At 47.8% G+C, this 17,714-nt stretch overlaps 1 protein-coding gene across 3 annotated transcripts in view; it reads left to right on the top strand.

Annotated features, from left to right (window-relative positions):
- The window catches only part of DMXL1 (Dmx like 1), a 692,618-nt gene that overhangs the window by 241,299 nt on the left and 433,605 nt on the right, over positions 1–17,714 (top strand). For all 3 annotated transcript variants that reach the window (XM_029570948.1, XM_029570967.1, XM_029570958.1), the window contains exon 10: positions 13,280–13,492. In XM_029570948.1, the coding sequence (XP_029426808.1) occupies positions 13,280–13,492 (213 nt within the window). The remainder of the gene's footprint in view (positions 1–13,279; positions 13,493–17,714) is intronic.

Genomic DNA, 17,714 nt, shown 5'->3' with positions numbered 1-17,714 from the left:
TGTTTATTGTGGATATCCTGAAAATCAAACTGGGTAGGGTGTACGCAGGACTGGCTTGAACATTGTAATTGAGGTCAGTGTTTCTCAATCTAGTTTCCAGAACATCGATTGAGCTTCACTGGGCATGCCCATGCATGCTGTCATACCACGTGTCCATGCGAGGCCCCTTTAGTCTCGCTTCCATGGAGCCTGTTGGTTATGGATCATCAAATTTTTTTTCCTGAGTTTTTGGGGTGCTTTTTTGCATGGTTTTTCTCTCAGGCTATCTGTTGTGGGGTCCCATGGTCTCAACCCTGGTAAATTCCTTAGGGAAGGTTTTTTTGATGGTTCTCTAAGTTTGTTTTCGCTAGCTTCCCCTGCAGTGATTGGGTTCTCGGTACCCTCTGCTCATCAATCTGCTGCTGCCATAGAGTTTGATTTTTGCGTCCCTTTTATTTGAATCTGATATATCTAGTAGGTTCCAGAGATGGCAGTACCATATCTATCACAGTTTCCCATGATACATGTGTCCTGTGCTTGACATCCATGGGTACCTCAAGTGTGTGGAAGTAACCCTAAAAGGACGACTGTTCTGACTGGATCTCATGGAACATCTGTTTGGGCACCAGAAGACCGATGCATAGGAGGCATAGACATCAAAGAACCCTGGAGCTGCTCCGATGGCAGAAGATCCATCAACATCAATTCGCTTGATGTCTGTGGTCAGTAGGGAACTGGGAGATGACTTTTCCAATTTGAAGATATCATCTGGTTCCGCTTCTTTGACCTTAGAAATTGAGGAATACCCATTCCGAGCATCTAGGGAGGCTGAATAAGCATCAGTCTCCATAGATATATGAAGCTGGGAGATGGGACAATGTGTCTCCTGCCGAGAACTCCCCCTAAGTGGTCTCGCATTGAGGAAAGCCCATCCTCTAGACATGCTGGGGACATGCAACAGTCTCCTCCAGTCCTGGTATCCACCATAGATCCACCTCAGCTCAGAGAGGATGTGGCCACTCCATCCCAGACAATGTTGGCATTGGTGATTTTCGAGGAGGAAATGGAGAAAAATATCCAGCAGGCCATGGAAAATTTGGTGCATAGTTTTGGTGTTGGAGCATTGAGGGCACAGAGGTAGGCACCTATTTATCTTGGAGCTGCTCTTCAGTTCCTTTCAGGTACTTATTGCGATGCATTGACTCTGGCGATGATGCCTGGAAAGGCATCAGGGTCAATGAATACCTGGACTGTTACTGATCTGTGGCTCCTCAGGAAAGGAAGCTTCTTAAAGTCCTTGGGTCCCAGGCCCAAACAGCCAACTGCCTGATCCAAGATCCACTTAACCCATTCTTTTATACTCTCTAGACTTGACCATTACAATACTATGCTACATGGTCTTTCCACCACTCAACTCAGATGAGTTCAATTGGCATAGCACACTGCTTCTAGGGTCATTTTTAGTAAATCTAAATTTGACTATGTATCCTCCCTTTTTGGTTTATCTTCACTGGCTCCCAGTGTCTTTGTATTCAATTCAAAATAGGATGCCTTACTTTCAAAGCTTTGCGTTGGGGCACTCAATCTTACCTTGCTTCTGTAATTTCACTCTATCTACCTTCTTGTCCATTGTGGTCTTCACAACAAGAACTTTTACTGCTGCCCTCTATTAGAAACATTTATTTTGAGAGTTTGAGAGCAATCTGTTTTTCTTATTTCTCCCAGGACAAGCAGGATAGTAGTCCTCACAAATGGGTGACATCAGGCGGAACCCTATTACAGAACACTTTTTTGTCAACGTTTCTAGAAACTTTGAATGGCACACTGAGCATGCCATGATCCCTGTGTCCACAGAGGTCTCCCTTCAGTCTCTCTTTTTTCTGCGCTGCAGTTTGCCTCGCATTTAGGAGCTCTGTGAGATTTTTCTCATAACTTTTCCTCATGGAGACACTTCTACTTCACAAATAATTTCCCTACACAGGTCTCCCTTCATGTACATTTCTTCAGCGTTCGGTGAGTACTATGCCCTGTTCTCCGGTCGGTTCCTGTCACCTCACTATCGGTTCCCCCGGGTTACCAACCGAATTGCAGTCCTCTTTTCTCCCTATGTCTATCACCCTCGATGCCCACGAGTGTCCTTGCTGCGATCTTCCACCAGGTTCATCGGGGCTAGAGGAATTGGGACGTCTACAGTTCCTGTTGCGGTCGCTGTTGAAGCTGCCAGGGCCGCCATCTATGCCCTCGACTAAAGAAAACGCTCCATAATTCGGGTTCTCAACCAGAGCCCCTTGGGCGAGAAACAATGCCAGGAGCAGTAGAGGCATGGTGACCGTCCGTCACCAATACCATACGGGACAGTGAGGGCATATTCCTCTGTGCTGGAGAATGACCGGGCCAAACACCGAGGGGAAAACGCTACTGCCATGGTATCCGTCCATCGCCGATGCCATTCTGGACATTGGTGGCAGCTTCCTTGGTGCTGGAGAATGACTGGGCTGATACAGAGGGAAACAGTCACCTGCACTATCGTGGTTCCGCGTTCGGTGCTGGCACTGGTACCACACTGGCATGTGATTGCTTCGAAACGGCCTCCTGTTGCCTGCAACAGGACTCTGTACTAGTTGGTAACCTGACTTACTGCCCCTAATTTACGGCCTAAAAGTCCAAGATATACTAGCTGATTTGCCATGCACTGCAGATAATCTCTCTGTGCATAAGGTTCAGCAGGCAGTGGCTCAATTGCAAGACCACCGCGAAACCCTGCGACAGCTCTCTACATTTCTTGCATAGCAAGAAGGACCTTATACCACTCACGCTCCCGGGTGAGACCAACTGATATCCAGATCACACCAGTTCCGCCAGTCAAGCAGGCTCCTGGATTTTTCAACCTTGCCAGAGAACAGAACGGTCCATCCCACTGAGAACCAGGGCTTGGGATACCATTCCCCGGACACAACAAGGCAGAGGATTTTAATCCTGCTATTTCCTACTTTCACAGAAAACAGGAAACCTCCGCCCATCCTGGACCTCAGAAATCTCAACAAATTTCTTCAGAAAGAAAAGTTCAGAATGGTGTCTCTCGGCACCATGCTTTCCTTACTAGTACAAGGGGGTTGCCCGTATTCTCTGGACTTTCTATACGCTTCATAGTGAGTCAGCAACGTTTTCAATACCAAGTTCTACCATTCGAACTAGCTTCAACAACTTGTGTATTTCACCAAATGCCTAGCATTGACTGCCGCTCATCTACAAAGAACAACAGCATTCACTCGTTTCCTTACCTGGACGACTGCCTATAAGGAGACAATCCAAACAAGGAGCTCTAAATTCTCTAAGACTCATTATAAATCTACTAAATTTGGCTGGGATTTCTGATCAACTACCATAAATCCCATAGGAAGCAGATAGTAACATAGTAATGATGACATCTAGTCGGCCCAGCAAGCTTCCTAAGGTAGTAACTGCCGCTCTGTGCAGGTTACCCCCATGTTTCTCTTAGATTTGAGCACTACAGTCGCAACGGCCTTCCTGTCCAACAACCGCGCAGACATCCTATCAAATTGTCCACATCTCTGTGCGCATGCAACATAGCCTTAGCCCATCAGTTGTTCCATTGCTGAGCCACATGGTTTCCATGATCCACGTCACTCCTATGGCCAGACTAGCCATGAGAAAAACTCAGGGATTTTAAAATTTCAGTGCTCTAAGCCATTCAACTGCTTTCGTCCCTGATCCAGTAACCAAATCCTCAGATGATCTTGGCCATGGTCGCATCCAATTTGGGTGGGAGAGCTCCAAGTCTCAGATCAACTTCCTGGAGCTTCGAGCCATGCGTTATGCCCTTTATGCCTTCAGACACTGCCTCTCACACAAATCTTTGTAGATACAGATAGACAATATAGTGGCAATGTGATATTCGAACAAACAGGGACGCACAGGCTCTTATCTGCTCTGCCAGGAAGCCGCACAGTTCTGAGCCTGGGCCCTTGCACACTCCAATCATCTTCGGGCCACTTATCTAACAGGCATACCGAATGTACTAGCAGACCATCTCAATCGATGTCTCTATCCTCACAAGTGGTCTCTGAATCCATGTGTAGCGAGCAAAATCTTCTAGCGCTGAAGTCAATCAACCATCAACCTCTTTGCGTCCGAATTGAACCACAACGTGGACAGATTCTGCTCTCTACACAGACATCGAAATGTGTTAGCCGTGGACACCTTTGCTCACCCCTGCAATAAAGGCCACCTATATGCGTGTCTTCCGATACCTCTCATAGCCAAAACTCTCGTGAAGCTACAGCAGGACAGGTCTTCAATGATTCTCATAACCCCGTACTAGCCTCGACAAGTATGCTTCTCCATACTTCTCAACCTATCACTCTAGGAACCAATTCACCTGCCCTCAGGTCAATCTCATAACACAGACTCACCGATATTCTCAGGTACTTGTAGCTTCACGAAAACTTTCCACACATAAATCTTACCTTTCAAAATGGGCAAAATTTACCAAATGGCGTGCACAAAAAGGTATTGGCCCCTTTCCTAGCGTGTAGCCAGATGGACTCAGAACAAATGGGTATAGTGTGCTCGTGCTAGCAGTTGGAGACGGATCTGACGTCAGCATGGGTACATATACCCCCACAGGAAGTGCAGCAACTCAGTAATTTCCGTCTCCAAAGCAGTTTGGAGAGCCTGCACACTCGCAGAGCGTGTTTTCCAATACTACTTTCTATTTTCTACTTTCTATAATTCTACTTACTAAATTTCTACCGGAACATCGAGCCCCGCACTCCTGCGGTGATACCCTCGGGTCCCTCCCCCAGTTGAGTTTCCCGGGGTGATTTCCGCGATCCCTCGGAGGTCTAGGCCTCGGTCCGGTGGCCGAATCGCGGCAGGGATCTAGCCCCCGAGCGAGAAGGGCTCTGGTCAGGCTGAGAGGCGCCTCGGTCCCGGCGTGGACCTAGAGGCAGCGGGTGCATTTCCTCAAGCGCGGCGGTGAAGGTATTTCCCCTCTCCCCCCGCAGCCGGAGACCGCCCGGGTTCCAACCGGGAAGCGCCGAGGATCAGTAAGGTGTACATCTCTTACTTTTGGTCTCCAAGGTACGAGGATCGGCGGCGTTGCCTGTATGCGGCACGCTAGGGAGGTCGCCATTTTGTCGCCCTTGGTCAGGTATGAGCGCCCATGATAGGCGCCTGTATATGATTCAGTGCATATTGTATATCATTGAGCGTATATTGCTGACTGCATACTAATGAGCGCAGATTGGATATCATTGAGCGTATACTGCTGACCGCATATTATTGAGCGCATATTGTTGATTATTGAGCGTATATTGCTGCCGCATATTATTAAGCGCCTGTTGTATTAAGCGCATATTGCTGCCGCATATTATTGAGCGCCTGTTGTATTGAGCGCATATTGCTGCCGCATATTATTGAGCGCCTGTTGTATTAAGCGCATATCCTTCAGCGCTACATTCGCAAGCCGCGATGGAACAGTTGAACGCCCCAGCGTCTCCTGCAGCGGCGCCTCCTGATTCCGGCATAAAAGCTCTCGGCCTCTGCTCAGCATGCCAGCTTAGAGCCACGCACAGCGAAGAGCCAGACTCCCTTTGTGCCCAATGTGAGGAGGCAGTGGGAGCCTCGGGCCAGGACCAGTCTCAACCGAGGTTTGCTGACAGTTCCCCAGGGGCCACCCCGGATCTAGCGGGCAGTCTCGACCAACCTGGGATCCTGGGGGACCTGGTACCCCGACGACTAGAGACCGCTTCCATTTCCTGGGTGGATCTCTTTAAGGGGATCCATGCCTTTGTACAGATGCAATCAGCTTCCCATCCAGGCCCTGCTGCCGCTCCAGCTGATCCTGCCCCGGGACCTTCGCGCCCTTATCGTGGGCACCCGCCTCCGAGCAGTCCGGTTCAGGCGGACCCTGATGTCTCGGAGGACGAGTCCGAACCCCCTGAGGAGGGGGAACTTCCCTCGGGGATTGAGCCATATCGAACCATGAGGCGGTTTTTTCCCAAGGAAGATCTCTCCGACCTGGTATCTCAGTGCCTGGCGGAGTTGGCTATTAACAGGTCCCAGCACTATGGTGCCCTCTACGCAGAACCCTCTGCTGGAAGGTTTTCGTCCTACAGCCCGCCATTTTCCCTTCTTGCAAGCAGCACAGCAACTGATAGATTTGGAATGGGCTGCACCAGCGGCCTCATTCAAAGGGGGTCGGGCCCTGATGGGCATGTACCCCCTGGACCCAGCAATCAAGGAGATGCTGGCGTGCCCTCAGGTGGACGCCTTGGTTAGCGCTGTGGTCAAGCGCACTACCATTCCAGTTGAAGGGGGGGCGGCCCTCAAGGAGCCTCATGACTGGCGACTGGCCGCCATTCTGAAACAGACCTTTGAGGTGGCAGCTCTATCTTTGCGGATCACAACCTGCTGCACAGTGGTGACGCGTTCCTGTTTGTCACAGGTCAGGAACAATGCTCCGGCAGCAGACATGGAGTCAGCTCTCTCGTTCCTCACGGATGCCGCATCCGACCTAGTCCGTATGACAGCAAAGGGGGTCTCATCCTCCGTAGCTGCCAGGCGGCAGCTCTGGATACGGAATTGGTCAGCCGATGCTCCTTCGAAGACACGCTTCACCAGAATGCCCTTTAGGGGTTTTTTCCTGTTCGGCAGCAACCTTGATAAACTGGCCAGCACATGGGGCGCCTCTCCAGTACCTCGACTGCCGGAAGATAGGTTCAAAAGGAACCAGCGTGCCTTTCCGAGGCCCTCCAGAGGTAGAAGCTCCCAACGCTTCACTCCCTATAGGAGTCGCTACCAGGCACCTCATCCTCAGGGCAGGAACCAGTCCTTTCAGACCAAGCAGCATAAGAGGGGAGCCGGCTCGGGTTCACGGCCCGGCTGCGCCTCCCAATGAGAATCAGCTGATCCATCCGGGGGACGGGGCCATAGGGGGCAGGTTAACCCTCTTCTACCCCAGATGGGTCGAGATTACGTCGGACCAGTGGGTCCTTGCCATCATCCGAGAGGGCTATTATCTGGACTTCCATCACCTCCCTCCGGACAGGTTTGTGGAATCTTCATGTCCAATACACAAGAAGGCGGCATTGGATGCCACCCTGGCGAGGCTCCTGTCCTCGAAAGCCATAATCCCAGTACCTGCATGGAAAATGGATTCTGGGCACTATTCCATTTATTTCATGGTACCCAAGAAAGAGGGCACTTTCCGGCCCGTACTGGACCTCAAGTCAGTCAATCGATACTTACGGGTCCCGAGGTTTCGCATGGAAACTCTGCGCTCAGTCAAGACCGCAGTACAGCCAGGAGAATTTCTCATGGCCTTAGACTTGTCAGAAGCCTACCTGCATATCCCGATCCATCCGGATTATCAGCGCTACCTACGCTTCAAGGTTCTGGGACGCCACTTCCAATTCCGGGCTCTGCCCTTCGGGTTAGCCACGGCGCCGCAGACCTTCACCAAGGTGGTCGTAGTGGTAGCAGCGGCGCTCAGACGGGAAGGAATCCTTGTCCATCCCTACCTAGACGATTGGCTGATCAGGGCGAAATCACGAGAGGAGAGCCATCGGGCAACCAACAGAGTGATCACCCTTCTGGAAAGCCTGGGATGGGTAGTCAACCTCAACAAGAGTTGCCTACAGCCTTCCCAATCACTGGAATACCTGGGAGTCCAGTTCAACACCCAGGCAGACAAAGTCAGTCTCACTACCAAGAGAAGGTTAAAACTTCAGATGCTTCTCTGGTCCTTGATGGGAGCCAGCCGGCCCATAGCTTGGGACTATCTGCAGGTTCTCGGCCTCATGGCATCCACCCTGGAAGTGGTACCCTGGGCAAGGGCCCATATGAGATCTCTGCAACGCTCCCTGCTTTCTCGCTGGAGCCCCCGCTTCCGGAATTATTCCGTGCATCTACCTCTGCCAGCCAGAGTGCGGACCCAGTTACGGTGGTGGTTGCAGTCCAACCACAAGAGCAGGGGGTCAAGGATGTCCTCCCCCACGTGGATTCTGCTCACCACAGATGCCAGCCTGAGCGGATGGGGAGCACACTGCGAAGAACTCACCGCACAAGTGCGGTGGGACAGAGAAGAGTCAGGGTGGAACATCAACAGTCTAGAGGCACGGGCAGTCCGGTTGGCCTGCCTGCAATTTGCTCACAGACTGCAGAACCGGGCAGTCAGAGTGATGTCAGACAACGCCACCACGGTGGCATACATCAACCGTCAGGGCGGAACCAGAAGCCGACAGGTATCCCTAGAGATAGCCCCGCTGATGGCTTGGGCAGAGGCGAATCTTCAGGACATCTCCGCCATCCACATTGCCGGGAAGGACAATACCACAGCAGACTTCCTCAGCAGAGAACGCCTAAATCCGGGAGAATGGCAGCTGTCGCCCACAGCCTTCCAGATGATTGTGGATCAGTGGGGGATTCCGGACATGGACTTACTAGCGGACAGGTCCAATGCTCAAGTACCCAGATACTTCAGCCCGAAGCGAGATCCGTTCTCTCACGGGATCGACTCCCTGGTTCAGCCATGGCCTCCAGGGACCCTGCTATACGCTTTTCCTCCGTGGCCCCTGCTGGGCACCCTTATCCACAAGATTCAGAAGCACCGGAGCCTAGTTCTTCTAGTGGCACCAGACTGGCCAAGGAGACCCTGGTACGCGGACATGAGAAGACTACTGGCAGGGGAGCCCCTTCCCCTGCCTCCTCTCAGGGACCTGCTTCGTCAAGGTCCCATCCTCCACGAGGATCCGGCTCAATTCTCTCTTACGGTCTGGCCATTGAGAGGGCTAGGCTGAGGAAAAGAGGTTACTCAGAGCCGGTGATAGATACTCTTCTCCGAGCTCGCAAGTTTTCCACATCCTTCACCTACGTAAGGATCTGGAGAGTATTTGAAGCCTGGTGCGACACTCATGGCACCAATCCACATGCGACCACTATCCCTATTGTTCTGGATTTCCTGCAGGATGGACTTCAGAAGGGTCTCTCCCTAAGCTCCATCAAGGTTCAGGTGGCTGCGCTGTCCTGCTACGGTCCCAGGAGGGATGGCAAGACCATCGCCACGCATCCAGATGTTTCTCACTTCCTGAAAGGAGTCAAGCACATTCGTCCGCCACTGAAGTGGCCAGTGCCCCTGTGGAACCTCAACCTAGTTTTGGATTTCCTCGTGGGATCCACCTTCAGACCCCTTCGGTGCCTGTCTCTCTGTTCTCTAACTTTGAAGATGGTGTTTCTGCTGGCAGTGTGTTCAGCACGCCGCATCTCAGAGCTACAAGCGCTGTCCTGCCGTGATCCCTTTCTCAGAATCACTCCTGAGGCTATCCATCTTCACACGGTTCCCTCCTTTCTACCTAAAGTAGTTTCACAATTTCACTTCAACCAAACCATATCCTTACCTACCATGGCGGGTTTGAAGAAATCAGAAGAAGGGCGTTTACTACGCCATCTCGACATTGGCAGATTGCTGCCCAGATATCTGGAAATGACAGAAGAAGTACGAAAGACGGACCATCTGTTCGTCCTGCACAGCGGGAAGAAACAAGGAGAAGCGGCCTCTCGGCCCACCATCGCCCACTGGATTAAAGAAGTTATCAGAGCGGCTTACATAGAGGCCGGGAAGTCACGCCTCTACAAGTCAAGGCTCATTCTACCAGAGCCCAAGCAGCACCTTGAGCAGAATCGAGGATGCTGTTGCCTGCAGAAATATGTAAAGCGGCGACATGGTCCTCCCTCCATACTTGCTCCAGGTTCTACCGTCTGGATGTTCAGGCCAGGGAGGACACAGCATTTGCGAGGGCGGTCCTACACAGTCCTCAGGCAGCCTCCCGCCCAGGCTGGGAGTAAAGCTTTTGTACATCCCATTTGTTCTGAGTCCATCTGGCTACACGCTAGGAAATGTTGAGATTACTTACCTGGTAATCTCCTTTTCCTTAGTGTAGACAGATGGACTCAGCATCCCGCCCGGCTGCCGGTATACATGGGTTTCACCGATTCAAGGTAGGCCATGTCATTTTCTTACATAAGAGCGTCCCCTTTTGCCAGGTGTCGACGCCTTCCGGTTGTGAATGCTTGTGGTCTCCAGCTACTATCAATCGGTCAGGGGAATCCTGTTTCACTAATTCATTGATCGGTCAGTACACATATATCCATAACCGCTTTTGCAAGGAAGGTTACTGAGTTGCTTCACTTCCTGTGGGGGTATATGTACCCATGCTGACGTCAGATCTGTCTCCAACTGCTAGCACGAGCACACTATACCCATTTGTTCTGAGTCCATCTGTCTACACTAAGGAAAAGGAGATTATCAGGTAAGTAATCTCAACATTTTTCCTGCCGCACTCCATCTCTATTAGGCTATCTAGGATACGTTTTGTATTCTGGTTTCCAGACATCCTCCGCACGGGTACACCTCAGTTCCATCTCAGCATACCACCAGTGAGTAGGGGATGCCCTGTTAACAGCTCAACCCCTTATGAGTCGGCTTATCATGTGTTTTCTACAAATTAAGCCTCTATGATCACTGGTTACAGAATGGGGCCTAAATGTAGTGCTTACAAGGCTCATACGTTCCCCGTTCGAATCTGCATTCCTATAACATTAAAATTCTAACATGAAAACTTCTTTTCCTCATAGCCATCACCTCTGCTAAAATGGTCAGTGAGTTACAAGCCCTTGTTGCATACTCACCCGACACTAGGTTCCTCCATGACACACTGGTCCTTCCTACTCGCACTAAATTTCTTCTTAAGGTGGACACAGCTTTTCACCTTACTCAGTCTATAGGCTGCCCACTCTTTCCCAAGGCCTCACTGTCACCAGGGTGAGAGGATGTTGCACACCTTGGACTGTAAGCGTGCACTTGCATTCTATCTAGACCGCACTGCACTCCATAGGAAATCCACCAAACTCTTTGCTTCTTTGACAAAGACAAGCTGTGAGTTCCATTGGGCAAGCAAACTCTCTCCAACTAGCTAGCAGACTGTATCGAATTCTGCTATGAGAAAGCAGGCCTTCCTCTCCAGGGGTGAGTGGAGGCACATTTTATAAGGGCCGTGGCAACATCGGTAGCACGCTATTGTTCAGTACCAGTTGCCGACATCTGTTAGGCTGCGACATGGAGCTCTCTTCACACATTTGCAACCCTCTACTGCTTAGCTAAGGAAGTCCATCAAGACTCTGCTTTTGGCCAAATTGTCTTGGAAAACTTTGTTCCAGTATAAGCCCCAACTCTTTCCACAGCCACCTGTGATTTCAGGCTACCTCATTGCCAATAGCACCCCAATTATTGTGCCTGCTGCACGAGTTGTCTGCTATTGGCCTGTTGTAATATGACAGTGAAATGTACAAAGACAGGCTATCAATTTATGCTCACTCTTTCACAAATTAGAACATAAGTTTCTGAGTTGAAGAGTGACCAAATAGACAAAAACAGGCAGACACAACATATCCTGACACAGAGAGACAGATAAGACAGCACACCAAACACAGACACCCATCTTGTGGGGGGAGGGGGGATGACCAATTCCATAGATGGAAGAGGGGCCGTGGCTGTTTGCTCACTCCTGACTTATTATACATGCTCTGCTTTTGTACATGAATGCATTGTAATGTTGATATGATTGATGCTACTTGGTGTTTTCCACTTTTAGCAGTTAAGTGGTGAATTACATGAATGAAAAACCATTTCTGATAATTATCTGGTTAGTGGTTCTGCAACATGGAGCTGATATGTTTTTTTTGATAGATGCAAGTGCAAGATGGGCATGCTTCTAATCATATGCTCATTAGTATGTTGTCTAGAATGGCTTATATTGCAGTAGCTTCTATGAAAAATTTATAGATACAATATTTGCACGTATGTGTATTTCAGGATTGCCCAGAAATATTGAATGTTTCTGATCAATATGCATGCATTTGTTTGGTGTGTTAGAGCAAGATTCATTGCATTCTGTGGACAGAATTCCGAGAAAAGGCAAGCATTCCTAACATTACCTCAAATTTTGCACGTACGAAGGATCACCCTGAATCATACATAGAATGATTGCAATTTAATTATATATTTAAAAGAAAAAAAAAGCTGCCATATTCTATTGAGGTTAACTTTGGTGATCTAGTTTTAGAAATTGGCTTTCAATGATGTGTTGAATATGTAGCTACTCCAGTGCATATTGTAAATTTCCTAATAAAAACGGCACCGTTTTTATTGACCTTCATAATAGGCTTCATTGTGGAGTAATATAACATGGTCCCATGTCGAGCTTTTTTGGATTATAAGGCTTCAATGTCCATTTGATAGAAGCAGCTTTAATTTTTTAAGCCAAGTCAAACTTTAATTCATTCTTATGGTCTATCATCAAGATTATAGCATTGTTATATATAAAAAAAAGACTAAAAAGTATGTGCACCACATTTGACCAATAATTGTATATAAGGCTGAGTTAAAAATTTATATTACTCCACGATGAAGCCTTTTATGAAGGTCAATATAATCACAAGCGTCTAAATTAGCATGTTTGTATAAGTAGGCACTTTTGGTATTTTATGAGACATTCGGCAGACACCATAGTCCTCAATTTTGAAATAGAAGGGTTTACGTGATATACTAATGGATTAATTTTGGAAGGCTCACAGTTTTTATTGAAACATTTTTCCTTCTAATTTACTAATCTTGTATTAAATTGACAATACAGATCACTTCTAGTTGTGCTGTAATATTAAATATTAAAATTAGCCTAATTTAGTATACAGTTTTGGAGGAGGCATTTAAAATAAATTGGCCCAATTTTTGAAGCATCCTTCTTTGAATAGTAGAAGAAAGTACTTCATTTTTTAAGTAGTAGAGAAATCTTTTATATTTTATTTAAATATTAATGTAACGGAATATAGAAAATGGTACTATTTATCTTAATGGAATACAGTCCTTGTATCTTCATCATGATTTATATAATTCTTTTAACTATTTTAACCTCAATCCTTACATATATCTTTGGCCAGTAGGCTACCAAGTTGATGCATAGGAATGAAAATTCTTAATTATCAGTTTTATTTTGAATTTATCAGATTGACGCAAGGATTTTGCTGCTGATCAAAAATGCATTCTGTGCACTAATTTTCTTTCTTTTCAAGCAAATGTTTTTACAAAATTAGAAGAATTGTGCCCATTTTTGTATTTTTGCTAATGCTGAATAATAATCTTCAGATTTATAACTGGTTATACTTTGAAAAAGATGTGGTGTTGTCAAATATATTTAGTAAGTTGTGAATCTTTTGCCCACAGACATTCCACTGCTTCCTTCTATCACTTCTTTGAGCTTAGATGAGAATGAAGAAAAAAATGGACCCTTTGTAGTTCACTGGCTTAATAACAAAGAACTGCATTTCACACTCTCTATGGAGGTCTTCCTACAGCAGCTTAAAAAGACCTTTGAGCAGCAGTCTTCAGAGATGAGTACTGAGGATTCTAATCAAAATGATAGGAAATCTGATGAAGGTAATCCAGCTTTTTATATGGCAGAAAGATGTCCCAGTTTTTGCATAGAAACTATAGTAATTGTGCACCATCGTAAATTAACCTAGGCGAGTATTTGTTGTACAATATGCTTCTGTTGATGAGCAGTATTCATTACACATGGGTGATGTCATTGGGCGGCACCAAAATAACTATTCTTTCCAAGATAGAGCTTTGAGCTCTACTGAATGTGTGAGAATTCCTGCACAAGCGTTGCCTCGTGAGCCGCCTCAGTCATTTTTTGTCCAAGCACTTACACAGATGTATACTTTCTTCAGAATTTGTTCTCAAAATCCATTTTTTTTTTCAAAAATTCCCTTAAATTTGTTGCTTCGTTGCCTTGGCAGCCTCCACAAAAGCACTTTCAGTATTAGCAAAAAAAAGCCAAATGATAAGAAAGGAAATAGCAACTTTGTATCTCTTTCAGAGGTCTTCCCTCACAAAAAGAGCAGATGGTGAACGATTTTAAGTGGTATATCTGTGGAAAAGTAAAGTCCATTACTGATAGCTATGAACATAAGACTTGCCATGCTGCATCAGACCAAAGGTGCATAAAGTCCAGTATCCTATTTATAATGGTGGCCAATCCAGGTCACAAGTCTCTGGCAAGATCCCTGGGGGTAGATAGCTTCCAAGCTGCTTTATCCTATCAATAAGTAGAGGATTTCAGCAATTCTACATTAATAATGGTTAATGGACTTTTCCTCCAGGATCTTATCCAAACCTTTTTTAAACGCAGCTACACTAATAGTTTTCACCACATCCTCTGGTAATGAATTTCAGAGCTTAATTATGCATTGAGTAAAAAGTATTTTCTCTTATTAGTTTTAAATGTATTACCTAGTAACTTTGTGTGCCCCTGGTCTTTATACGTTTTGAAAGAGTAACAACTGATCAACGTTTACTCATTCCATACCACTTACTTTACAGAATTTTATCTCCCCTCATCTGTCTTATTTCCAAGCTGAAGACTCTAACTGTTCTTCATAGGGGAATTGTTCCATCTCCTTTGATTTTGGTTGCCTTTCTCTGTACCTTTTCTAATTCTGCTATATATTTTTTGATGTGGTGACCAGAACTGCATACAATACTCAAGATGAGGTTACACCATAGAGCAATACAGAGGCATTATGATATTCTGTTTTATTCTCTTTCCATTTCTAATAACCCCCAGCATTCTATGTACTTCCTTGGCTGCTGCTGCACACTGAGCAGAAGATTTCATCATATTGTCAACAATGACACCTAGATCTTTTTCCTGAGTGGTGACTCCTAATGTGGAACCTTGCATTTTGTAGCTATAATTTGGGTTAGTCTTCCCTAAGTGCATCACTTTGCATTCATCCACATTGTTTCATTTGCCATGTGCATGCCCAGTTTCCTAGTTTTACAATGTCCTCTTGTAATTTCTCACAATTCTCTTGTAATTTAACAAATTCTAATAATTTTTTTATCAGCAGCAAATTTGGTCCCATCACTTATTGTTCCCATTTCCAGATCCTTTATAAATATCTTAAGCAGTGGTCAAAGAAGATCCTTGGGGCACTCGACTATTCAACTTTTTCCATTGGGAAAATTTACCATTTAGCCCTACTCTGTTTTCTATCTTTTAACCAGTTGGCAATCCACAATATCCCATGACTTTTTAATTTCCTAAAAAGTACTTCAAGAGGAACTTTGGATTTCCAGACTGCATTTTACAGATACACTGTATCAGCTGGCTTACTTTTTATTCATGTTTATGCCCTCAAAAAAAGTAGCAAATTTGTGAAGCAAGACTTCTCTTGACTAAATCCATGTTGGTTTTGTCCCATTAAATATGCTTATCTATGTGTTCAACAGTGTTGTTCTTTGTGATAGTTTCTGCTGTTTTGCTGGTACAGATGACAGATTCACTGGTCTGTAATTTTCTGAATAACCCCTTGAGCCCTTTTTAAAAATTTGGTGTTACAGTGGCAAACTTCCATTCTTCAGGTACCATAAATGATGATGTTAGTTTACAAAGTTCCAATAGCAGATCCACAATTTCATTTCTCAGTTATTTCAGTACTGTGGGATGTATACCATCTGGTCTATGTGATTTTCTATTTTTTAGTTTGTCAATTTGCCCTAGCACATCTCAAAGTTCACTGAGATTTGTTTGTTCTTCTGAATCATCACCTTTGAATATCATTTTCCTAGCGTGTAGCAGATGGACTCAAAACAAGTGGGTATAGTGTGCTCGTGCTAGCAGTTGGAGACTGATCTGATGTCAGCACGGGTACATATACCCCCACAGGAAGTGCCGCAAATCAGTAATTTCCGTCTCCAAAGCAGTTTGGAGCTACCTCACGCTCGCTGAGTGTGTTTCCAAATTCTAACTACTAAATTCCTAGACGAAACCTATTGAAGACAAGCCCCGCACTCCTGTGGTGATGCCAGGCGCTCACCCAGTTGAGTTTCCCGAGCTGACTTCCGTGGTCCCTCGGAGGTAAGAGCCTCGGTCCGGTGGCCTGTTCGCGGTAGGGACCTAGCCCCCGAGTGAGAAGGGCTTGGGCGCGGCTTGGCCCCCGAGCGAGACGCGTTCGGGTGCGGCCTGGAGGCAGCCTCGGTCCCGGCGTGGACTTGGCCCCCGAGCGAGATGAGTTCGGGCGTGGCTTGGCACCGAGTGAGAAGGGCTCGGGCGTGGCTTAGAGGCAGCGGGCGCACTTCCTTATGTGTGGCGGTGTAGATAATTATCCCCCCCGCAGCCGGAGACCGCCCGGGTTGCAGCCGGGAAGCGCCGAAGACAAGGTAAGGCGTATATCTTTACTTGGTCTCCGAGGAAGTGTAGATTAACTGGGCCTGCCTACGAGGCAGCACGCCAAGGAGGTCGCCATTTTTGCCTGCCTGCTCGCCTTCGCCGATTAGCTTAGCGCCCGCGATAGGCGCATGTTGTTAGCGCCCGTGATAGGCGCACGTTGTTAGCGCCCGCAATCGGCGCACATTGTTAGCACATTTATAAGACGCCCGTGGATAGGCGCACGCTTCTAAGACGCCTGTGGATAGGCGCACGCTTCTAAGACGCCCGTGGATAGGCGCACGCTTCTAAGACGCCCGTGGATAGGTGCATGCTTCTAAGACTCCCGTGGATAGGCGCACGTTTCGAAAACACCCGTTCTAGGCGCATGCTATTTAGCGCTCTTGTTAGGCGCACTTATTGGGCGATACCGAATTTCAGGCGAATGGAGCATAAGAGAGCCCATGCGGCCGCAGAGCCGGCACCTCCAGAATCTGGCATGAAAGCTCTAAGCCTCTGCTCAGCATGCAATCTCAGAGCCACACAGAGCGAGGAAGCAGACTCACTTTGTTCCCAATGTGAGGAGGCCCTGAGAGTTCTAAGACAGGATCGGCCCCAGCCCAGTGGTTCCTCAGGGAGCATACCGGACTTAGCGAGCCACCAGGGAACCCGAGAGACCTGGTGCACCTACGGCCAGATCCGGCTTCGCTTTCCTGGGTGGAATTATTCAAGGGGATTCACGCCTTTGTCCAGAGGCAATCTGCTCCTCGCACAGGTCTTTCCGTCCCGGTGGATCCGGTACCTGGCCCCTCGAGACCTAGGCGCGGCCACTCGCCTCCTGACAGCCCCGATTATGGGGATTCGGCTTGCTCCCAGGATAGTGAGGAGCCCCCCGAGGAGGGTGAACTTCCTTCAGAGATAGAGCCATATCTGACCATGAGGCGCTTTTTTCGGAAAGAGGATCTTTCAGGCCTGGTCTCACAATGTCTATCGGAACTGGCCATTCCGGGCCAGGTCACCCCAGGGGACCCTAAGATGAACACCCTGTTAGAGGGCCTGCGCCAACCGGCTCACCATTTTCCCCTCCTACAGGCAGCACAGCAGCTAATCGATCTGGAATGGAAGGCACCGGAGGCCTCATTCAAAGGGGGTTGGGCCTTGGCAGGCATGTACTCTCTGGATCCGGCGTCCAAGGAGCTACTGGCGTGCCTCAAGGTAGACGCCATAGTTAGCGCAATAGTGAAGTACACCACCATTCCGGTTGAGGGGGGAGCGGCCCTCAAGGGTGCGCATGACCGACACATGGACACCATTCTGAAACAAGCTTTTGAGGTAGCAGCCATGTCCCTACAAATCGCGACCTGCTGCACCGTGGTGACGCGTTCCTGTTTGTCACAGGCGAGAAACAACACCCAGGGAGCAGACATGGAATCAGCTCTCGCATTT

Source organism: Rhinatrema bivittatum, chromosome 1 (genome assembly GCF_901001135.1).
Source record: "Rhinatrema bivittatum chromosome 1, aRhiBiv1.1, whole genome shotgun sequence".
Classification (NCBI taxonomy): Eukaryota; Metazoa; Chordata; class Amphibia; order Gymnophiona; family Rhinatrematidae; genus Rhinatrema; species Rhinatrema bivittatum.
This window is presented reverse-complemented; position numbering and strand designations above follow the sequence as displayed.